This window comes from Octopus bimaculoides, chromosome 23, assembly GCF_001194135.2.
Source record: "Octopus bimaculoides isolate UCB-OBI-ISO-001 chromosome 23, ASM119413v2, whole genome shotgun sequence".
Lineage (NCBI taxonomy): Eukaryota > Metazoa > Mollusca > Cephalopoda > Octopoda > Octopodidae > Octopus > Octopus bimaculoides.
This window is the reverse complement of record NC_069003.1, coordinates 11684857-11695263: the sequence shown is the minus strand read 5'-3', so window position 1 is coordinate 11695263 and position 10407 is coordinate 11684857. Positions and strand designations below refer to the sequence as shown.

Below are 10407 nucleotides of genomic sequence, written 5' to 3'. Positions count from 1 at the left end.
AGTGTTGCTAAAAGTGACTAATGCTGGGGCATTACCTTGTTGAACTTTACTTGAATGAATTGACTGCAGTTCTTTTTTTAAGAAAAAGTCTGAAAGTCTGGTGCTTATTGTATTCGTCTCTTTTTGCTAAATTACTAAGTTACTGGTACATAAACACACCAGCATTGGTTGTCAAGTAGTGGTAGGCAACAAACACACACACACACACTCATGGATGGATGGATGGATGGATGGATAAAAAGATAGATAGATAGATAGATAGATAGATAGATAGATAGTCAGACAGATAGATAGATAGACAGACAGACAAACAGACAGACAGACAGATAGAAAGACAGATAGATAGATAGATAGATAGATAGACAGATGTATACAGCAGGCTTCTTTCTGTTCCTGTCTACCAAATCCACTCATAAGGCTTTGATCAGCTCAAGGTTTTAACAGAAGATACTTGCTCAAGGTGCCACACTGTAAAATTGAACCCAGAACCATGTGGTTGGGAAGCAAACTCCTACCACATGGGCACACACACACACACACACACACACACACAGAGGATGTGTCGGGTTTTTGAGATCATTTGTATGGATTTCGAAAAAAAGACACATAGCTCATGAAAGAAAAGCTGTATTTGAAATCAAGTTGGTACAAATATCCTTGAGAATCCTTTTATCACCCCTATTCAATGAATCAAGTATTAGCTTCAATGGCTGCTTCAATACAGGGTCAAAAGCATTGACATGCCTGAATCAGATGGTCTTTATCAATTTGGACATAGTATTGGTAATGGAGGATTTGAGAGATTATATGGTGTTATGGGGGAGTTGATTGACCTCTCTCTCAACTACGCCTCATATGTAATAGTCCAGTGAATTTTGAGGTCTGGTGAGCTAGGAGGCCATTTGTCTAGGAGAACATGATCATGGAGACTGGCATGCATTCACACTTGTGTTGTCCTGGCCTTATGAGATAGTGTATATATGTATATATATATATACGTATATAAATAACAAATGAAAGCAGAAGATGGAATTCAACGACTGGCACCCATGCCAACATCGTCTCCTTCATTGGACACGAAACTCAGCTTGCGAAGACCTGTTGGGGTAAGCGAAAGTGAAATCATGATGGCACCTGTGCCCAGTGTCGCCTTCCTGGCACATGTAAAGACATTTGAGCGAGATCGTTGCCAGTGCCGCTGGACAGGCTCCTGTGCAGGTGGCACTTAAAATACACCATTTTGAGCGTGGCCGTTGCCAGTACTGCCTGACTGGCCTTCGTGCCAGTGGCACGTAAAAGCACCCACTACACTCTCGGAGTGGTTGGCGTTAGGAAGGGCATCCAGCTGTAGAAACACTGCCAGATCAGATTGAAGCCTGGTGCAGCCATCTGGTTCACCAGTCCTCAGTCAAATCGTCCATGGAAAGCGGACGCTAAATGATGATGATGATATTATTAATCACAACAATTGCTTCGACACATCTAGCATCGACTCCTCTTGTGGAACACACAAAAACTGGTTCAGGAGTATCTGGTGGTACAGACGTATCTCATTGGGTGATACATACATAAAAAAAACTCATTAAAATGACTGTTCCATAATTCAACTTTCCATTTTGTAGAGAGAAAAACAGCCAGACGGAGGAAAATTCTTCATATATTTAGAAGAACCAAAAATAAAATTGCAGAAGACACAAAGAGAAATAAACACTTAATCCAATGAGAAAAGTATTGAAAATAACTGTTAACCAGTATGGATGTATAAACACCCTCGGGCAAGCTGCATGGCACGAGTACACATGCTCATACAAGCATTAGCAAAAATGTGAGCATACGCACACGCGAGGTTAGGTGCACTCATGATTACAAAACGAGTTAGAAATAGTACACAGCCTGAGTTTCAATTCATCTTGAAAATAACAAAGTATTTAGTAAAATATCTTTAGTTTCATTATTAAACTGGTGTTTCCCCTGCCTCCTTGGTAGTATAGTGGTAAGTATCCCTGCCTGTCACGTGGGAGACCGGGGTTCGATTCTCTGCCGGGGAGACTCGTGTTTTAGGCACAGGAGTGGCTGTGTGGTAAGTAGCTTGCTTACCAACCACATGGTTCCAGGTTCATTCCCACTGTGTGGAACCTTGGGCAAGTGTCTTCTACTATAGCCTCGGGCCGACCACAACCTTGTGAGTGGATTTGGTAGATGGAAACTGAAAGAAGCCCGTCGTATATCATCGTTTAACGTCCGCTTTCCATGCTAGCATGGGTTGGACAGTATATATATATATATATATATATATGTATGTGTGTGTATATGTTTGTGTGTCTGTGTTTGTCCCCCCCAACATCGCTTGACAACCGATGGTGTGTTTATGTCCCCGTAACTTAGCGGTTCGGCAAAAGAGACCGACAGAATAAGTACTAGGCATCCAAAGAATAAGTCCTGGGGTCGATTTGCTCGACTAAAGGCGGTGCTCCAGCATGGTCGCAGTCAAATGACTGAAACAAGTAAAAGAGAGTAAAAGAGATGAAATTTTGATGGAAGGTTTTAATTAGGATCACTGTAACCTTTTTGTCACCATAGTTCTGTTGAAATGCGCTACCTTCTTTCAATTAATTTCGAAAATAATGAAGAATTTAATAAAATAATTTTATTAATTCTTTTACTCTTTTACTTGTTTCAGTCATTTGAATGCAGATGTGCTGGAGTACCACCTCAAAGGGTTTTAGTCGAAGAAATTGATCCCAGGACTTATTCTTTCTAAGCCTAATATTTATTCTGTATCTTTTGGCAATTGGAAGCAAGCTTCTTACCACACAGCCATGCCTGTGCTTTATTATGAAGCTGGTGTTCGGAACATAAAATTAATGATGAAATTTTGATGGCAGGTTTTAATTCAGATCACTTTAAAACAGGATGTTTGTAACATAGAACCAGAGACTGGTCTCTGGTGAATCACAGAACATATAGACTAATAGTCAGTCATAGAATATTCAATCCTTCTGTTACATAGAACCAGACTGGTCTCTGGTGAATCACAGAACATATAGGCTAATAGTCAGTCATAGAATATTCAATCCTTCTGTTACATAGAACCAGTGACTAGTCTCTGGTGAATCACAGAACATATAGACTAATAGTCAGTCATAGAATATTCAATCCTTCTGTTACATAGAACCAGAGACTGGTCTCTGGTGAATCACAGAACATATAGACTAATAGTCAGTCATAGAATATTCAATCCTTCTGTTACCATATTTCTATTAAAATACAATGCATTTGTTTCAATTAATTTCAAAAGTAATGAAGAGTTTAATAAAATTATCATCATCATCATCATCGTCGTTTAACGTCCGCTTTCCATGCTAGCATGGGTTGGACGATTTGACTGAGGACTAGCAAGCCAGAAGGTTGCACCAGGCTCTAATCTGATCTGGCAGAGTTTCTACAGCTGGATACCCTTCCTAATGCCAACCACTCTGAGTCACCGGCACGAGGGCCAGTCACACGGTACTGGCAACGGCCACGTTCAAAAAGGTGTTTTTTACGTGCCACCTGCATGAGAGCCAGTGCAGCAGCACTGGCAACGACCTCGCTCGAATAATTTTCTAACATGCCACCAACACAAGTGCTAGAAGGCAACGCTGGTAACGATTATGCTCAAATGGTGCTATTTACAGGCCACTAGCACAAGAGCCAGACAGCTGCTCTGGTAATGAACACGTTCAGACAGTGCTGTTAGTGAACTTTGTCATTATTAAGCCAATGCAAGGCCTACGGAACTGTTAGTACGCCAGACAAAACGATAAGCGGCATTTCATCTGTTTTTACATATTGAGTTCAAATCCCACCAAGGTTGACTTTGCTTTTCATTCTTTCAGGGTTGATGAAATTAGTACCAGTTACACACTGGAGTTGATGTAATTGACAAGTCCTTCCCCCAAATTTCAGGTCTTGTGCCTATAGCAGAAAGGATTGCTAAGCTAGTGTTTGGAACATAGATTAGCTTGCAGCTTTGATGGAAGGTTTTAATTTAGGTCACTTTGAATCAAGATGTTTGTATCATAGAACCAAGGGGGTAGTCTTAGGTGAGTCACAGAATGCATAGACTTGTAGTATCATATAGTATTTAACCATTTTATTACCATATTTCTATTGAAAAACACTGCCTTTTTTTCAAATAATTTTGAAAATCATGAAGAATTTAGTAAAATAACTGTCATTATTAAGCTGGTGTCTTGAACAAAAATTAACATGAAATTTTGCTGGAAGGTTCTAATTTAGATCACTTACCTTTTATTATCATATTTCTGTTGAAATATTGCATTTCCTTTGTTTCAATTAATTTTGAAAATAATGAAGAATTTAGTGAAATACTTTTGTGATTATTGCGCTGGAGAAGGTGGTAAGCTGGCAGAATCATTAGCATGCCAGGCGAAGTGCTTAGCGGTATTTTGTCTGCCCTTACGTTCTGAGTTCAAATTCCGCCGAGGTCGACTTTGCCTTTCATCCTTTCGGGGTTGATAAATTAAGTACCAGTTACGCACTGGGGTCGATGTAATCGACTTAATCCCTTTGTCTGTCCTTGTTTGTCCCCTCTATGTTTAGCCCTTTGTGGGCAATAAAGAAATAAGAATCATTAGCATGCCAGGCGAAATGCTTAGCGGTATTTCATATGTTCAAATTCCGCCGAGGTCGACTTTGCCTTTCATCCTTTCGGAGTCGATTAAATAAGTACCAGTTACGCACTGGGGTCGGTGTAATTGACTTAATCCCTTCCTCCAAATTTCAGGCTTTGTGTCTACAGGAGAAGGGATTATTGAGCTGGTGTTTGGAACATAAATTAAGGTGAAATTTTGATGGAAGGTTTTAATTAAGATCAGTTTGAAACAGGAAGTTTGTATCGTAGAACCAAGGAATGGTCTCTGGTGAGTCACAGAACACAGAGACTGATAGAGTCATAAAATATTTAATCCTTGTATCACCATATTTCTCTTGAAATTCACCATCTTTGTTTCAATTAATTTTGAAAATAATGAAAAACTTAGCAAAATAACTATCTGGTGTAAGGTGTAAATTTTGATGGAATGTTTTTAAATTAGTTTAAAACAGAAAGTTTATGCTATAGAAGCAAGAGAGGTTTTGAGCAGATTGCTATGAACAATGTTAAAAGAGTTTATTAATAATAACTCTATTATGAAATGATAGATATAAAGATATGTTTGTGTAAGTGTGTATTAAGTTTGTCAAAAGAAGTATGTGCGTGTGAACCATAAATTTCTTAAAAGGTGTGTGTATATGTGTGTGGTGTTTTGTAAATAACTCAAAACGTGTGTGTGTGTGTGTGTGTGAGTACGTAGTTGTGTGCGCGTATATATGTATGTAGATGTGTTGTGGTATGTGAGTGTGTTCGTATGCGTGTGTATGTGGACGTGCGTGTTTTTAATTCGTCGAAAGATGCGTGTGTGTATTTCTACCTTAAATTCATCAAAAGTATGTGAGTGTGTGTATGTGTGTACCACAAATTCGTTAAAAGATATGTATGTGTGTTTGTGAGTAGGTGCCTTAAATTTGTTAAAAGATGCGTGCATGTAAGTGAAATTCGTTGGGAGATGTATGCTTTTCATTCGTCGGAAATGTGTGTGTGAGTGTGTCCGTGTGTGTTGGTAGCATAACAGAACTTTAGTAAATAAATAAATAAATGAATGAATGAATGAATAAATAAATATCAAAATGTCGAAAAAATAGGAAAAAATGGGAGGCTGTCCATTAGAATAAAATTTGGGTCACCTGACTAGCATCATGTGACGTCTCGTTTTGAGATTTAATTTCATTTTTAACTTATAACAAAAGCGACAAGAAAAGTCAGGGAATTTATTTCTATTCAAAATGGCTATCTCTACAGCGACAATAAAATATTTGATTGGAATCAACTCGGATATTTCTAGCAATGTTTTTTATCTTGATGAACAAACGATCCTTTATCCGTGTGGTTGTTACTGTGTCTTTTTTAACACCGAACAGAAGACTATGCGATTGCTCTTAGCGTCAGAGAAAGGAGCTGAAATAACTGCCATGGCTATTAGTCCTAACCGTAACTATACTGCTGTTGGTTTGAAATACGAAAAACCGTCTATAAACATTCTTGATTTGTTTGCTTTGCGGAAAAAGAAGACATTAGTTTGTCCAGAATTATTTTCTTGTAAAATCCTTAGTTTATCTTTTTCATCTGATTCTCGATGTATCATAGCCATATGTGACGACCCATCACGAACTCTCCTTTACTGGTCATGGGAAAAATCGAGACTACTCATAACAGCCAAAGTCACGACTTCTCTGGTACCAGAGACTCTTAATTTTATCAGCTTCAATCCTCAGGATCATCTTAACGTGTATGCTTTTGGCAATGGACTTCTAAAATCATTCCGATTCGTCGAAGGTAACTTCAAACAGTTCAATTTCCCGAAGATCGAACCTCGAGATTTCAAATGCTATTGTTGGGATGCGAACGAGCGTCTTTTGGTGGGTACAGGCAATGGAAGAGTGTTGTTTATTGAAGGTACGGATTTAAGACTCGATTTTAACGTATTCCAATATTTGAATCTTCCAAACGATGTCGCAAGGACGCATGGAGTGACAGCAATCGTCAGTTATTCTAAAGGGTTTATTACAGCGTGTGGTACGCAATATGTACAGTTTTTTGAAAGAGTTGAAGACAAAGATAATTACAAGTTTGTTAGGGATGTTTTGCTGCCGTCAGATACATTGGAGAATAACAAACTATGCGACCAGATTATAAAATGGATGGTGGTGAATCCATCGGAGGATGTTCTCGTTATTAGCACCAATATGAAACAAATGTATTCTACACAAGTTAATCCACCGGAAACGAAATATATGAAGCAGACGAGCGTGTTTGATGTTTTAGTACAGCCTTTCCATTACAAATCTGTCACTGGGTGTTGTGTCTGCTCGTGGAAGCCTTTCATTGCAACCAGCTCTCTGGACGGTTCCATAAAAGTGTGGAACTATGAAACGTTTACCTTAGAACTTTCTAAAGACTTTTCAGAAGAAGTCTATAGCATATCTATGCACCCAATGGGACTATTTCTTCTGGCAGGTTTCAGCGACAAATTACGTTTCATGTATATTCTCAGAGACGACTTCAAACAGTTTAAGGAATTCAATATCCGTATGTGTACACATTGTAACTTCAGCCGAGGTGGGCACATGTTCGCGGCGGTCAACAACAACTTTATACAGGTATACTCGTCGATTACTTTCGAAATGCTGGCCAACCTGAAAGGTCACAATGGTAAAGTTCAAGCTACCGCCTGGTGTATGGATGATAATAATCTAATCTCATGCGGCTTGGATGGGGCAGTTTATGACTGGGAATTAAAAACCGGGAAACGAATTGGTCAGTGCGTCTTGAAATCCTGCGCCTATAACGATGTCATCATTAATTTCGAAAACAAGAATTTCTATGCCGTAGGCTCAGATTATTCTATGAAAGAAATCCACGAGTCTGACATATTGCGAACATTTCCATCGGGTGACGTGCTTTTCAAATCAATTGCTCTGTCGTGGTCCAATACAATGCTATTTGTTGGAACTAATAACGGTTATATAAGAAGCTTGGAGTATCCTATAATGCTTCCGGGAAGATGGCTTGATTATCCATGTCATAGTCTCGAAACTACACACATGACTTTTACAACTGATGATCGATATTTAATTTCAACATCAAAAGATGCTTCAATTGCAATATGGAAGGTAAACGTTGCTGAAAGTCGGACTTTGAAACGTGACCGGAGTACTATTTGGTCCGAGGAGATCTTAATCCCAAGGTTCGATTTGGAAGAAAAAAATGGTTGGCTTGCAGAGTTGAAATCTCGTGTAGAAGAACTTAACATGGAAAACGAATACCAGATGCACCTCAAAGACATGAGCTACAACGACAAAATAAGAGAGATGACCGAAACATTTATTCAAGAAATGGAAAATTTGAAAACCAAAAACCAAGCCCTACAGAATGACAAAAGCAAACAGGAATCTAGGCATGACGAGATAATGACAGAAATTATGGAAAAGCACTGCAGAGAACTTCAGTTCATCGAATCTGCCAACGATAAAAAGTTATTAGAAGAATATGAAAAATTCAAGGATCTTCACAACAGGTTGTTAAAACTGCAAGAAGAACACGACCAGCAGGTACAAGAACTGGAAGAAAAGCAAGAACTTCTACAAGACCAATTGACAGCACACTACGAAGGGAAACTTCAAGAAGTGGAGAAGAAATTGGAACAGCGTCAGGAGGATATTATGCTGCAACAGAAAGAATACGAGGAAATGAAAAAACAGATCGAGGAAGATGCAGATATGGAAATCGTCTTCACAAAAACCGATTACGAACAGCAATTGTATCATGAGAGATATTCCAATTCTAAAATCAAAGATGAAAACAGTATTTTGAAGAAGAAGCTCTTAGCTTTCCCCAAAGAACTAAAAGAAAGCAAGGAAGAGTGCAAGAAGTATAAACTCGAGATAAAGAGACTGAACATTATTATAGGTAATCTGGAGAAAGATATACAGAGTTTAAAGAAAGAACTACAGAACCAAGATCACGGACTACAGGACGAAGAGAAACGGTTCTATGATCTGAAGTTGAAGAATCACGAAATCGAGAAACTGAAATGCGAACTTGAATACAACAAGATCATCGAACTGAGACAACAAATCGAACAGAGGGAGACGGAAATTAGTAACATGAAGGAACAAATCAAAGCTATGCAAAGCGAACTGGAAAACTTCACTCAACAGTTTATCATCATGGACCACACGACAGCAGAAACGAAACAGAAGCTAGCGGCCACTTCTCTAGAATTGAGCAAAGAACGGATGGCGCTACATCGGAAAACAGCTTTGTTGGATAGGTTCTGCGCTGATCTTATCGACTGCACGTCCTTCATACAAGACCCGATGAGGCTAAAGAGCAGTATCAAAGCCCTTTATACTAAATACATCGAGAGGAATGTCGATAAGATTGTCACTACAGATCCCAACATACAGGTGGAATGGGGTCGGCAGCGGAACCATTTCGAATACAGCATACACAAACTGAAGCATCAGTTGAACCGCACCGTGAAAAACGCTTCTCTGGAGAATGAGGTCCTGGTAAATAAATGCAATAAAATGGGAGAAGTGTTGCAGTTGGAGAGAGAAAAGAACCGTCGTTTGCTGTCTATAATGGAACGAGCTAAATGAAAAAAAAAAATGAAAATGGATCTAATTTTTGATCATTGGACTTCAATCATTCAAACAAAACGAAACGAAACGGCCGGTTTTTACATTCAGCAATAAAAACCGTACTGTTAAGTAATTATTATTTTTAAGGTTATTGTTATTATTAATAAAGTCAATTTCACTGAATTCTTTCTCGTTATTTGTCTTTCATGCCATCGTTTTCAAGCGTCAATGAAACAAAGCACCGTATTCTCCGGTATACAAGTCGAATTTTTCAGGCCGAAATTTACTGCTAAAGAAAGGTTGGTCGACTTAGAACTAAGATTATTTTGGAGGACCAAAAATTCCATGTGAAATGCAGCAGAATTTGGAAAGATTACAATGATGTTTGAATGTTTACTCTGGAGGTTCTCAACCATTTTCTTTTTTACCCATGAACCTCTTTGATTCTCATTTTACACAACTGAACCTCCATAGCCATTCGTTGCATTTCTGTATTCTTCTACTTTATGCTATTTGTTTCTGTCATTTGACCGAGACCATGCTGGAGCACCGCCTTGAAGAATTTTTAGCCGAACAAATCAACTCCAGGACTTATCTTTTAAAACCTGGTACTTATTCTCTCGGACTCTTTGCCGAACCGCTATGTTACGGGGATGTAAATACACCAACACCGGTTGTTATGTGGTGATGGGGAGACAAACACAGACAAAAACACAAACACACACACATACATACATACATGCATGCATACATATATACATGTGACAGGAGTGGCCGTATGGTGAGAAGGCGCAGGAGTGGCAGTGCGGTAAGAAGCTTGCTTCCCAACCACATCGTATATATATATATATGTGTGTGTGTGTGTGTGTGTGTGTGTGTGTGTTTGACAACCGATGTTGGTGTGTTTATGTCCCTGTAGCGGTTCGGCAAAAGATCCCGATAGAATAAGTACTAGGCTTTCAAAGAATAAGTCCTGGAGTCGATTTATTCGACTAAAAGCGGTGCGGGCCGCAGCAATCTGAAATACGTAAAAGAATTAAAAAAATAAAAGAATACATATATGCATATATATATAAAATTTATTAATAAGGGTAGAAATTGATATTAATCAATTAAAACCAGTGGTCTAGCATATTAAAAAAATCCGAAGATTAAAATTAT

General features: G+C 38.7%; 2 protein-coding genes and 1 long non-coding RNA gene across 3 annotated transcripts in view; 2 read left to right on the top strand and 1 right to left on the bottom strand.

The window, feature by feature from the left end:
* The window catches only part of LOC106880355 (putative ferric-chelate reductase 1), a 57843-nt gene extending 50913 nt beyond the window's left edge, over positions 1 to 6930 (bottom strand). Inside the window, exon 1 of the mRNA XM_052976021.1 lies at positions 4291 to 6930. The gene's annotated coding sequence lies outside the window, so the exon portion shown is untranslated. The remainder of the gene's footprint in view (positions 1 to 4290) is intronic.
* Positions 1 to 10407, top strand: part of LOC128250611 (uncharacterized) — a 17507-nt gene that overhangs the window by 3284 nt on the left and 3816 nt on the right. The gene's annotated exons all lie outside the window — the stretch shown is intronic.
* LOC128246984 (cilia- and flagella-associated protein 57-like) lies at positions 5835 to 9429 on the top strand. The gene has a single exon (XM_052976020.1). The coding sequence runs from the start codon at positions 5887 to 5889 to the stop codon at positions 9262 to 9264; it is 3378 nt and encodes a 1125-aa protein (XP_052831980.1). The 5' UTR covers positions 5835 to 5886; the 3' UTR covers positions 9265 to 9429.

What these genes read in the sequence shown, in the direction of transcription:
- LOC128246984 (XM_052976020.1), top strand. Translation starts at nt 5,887, where the DNA reads ATGGCTATCTCTACAGCGACAATAAAATATTTGATTGGAATCAACTCG.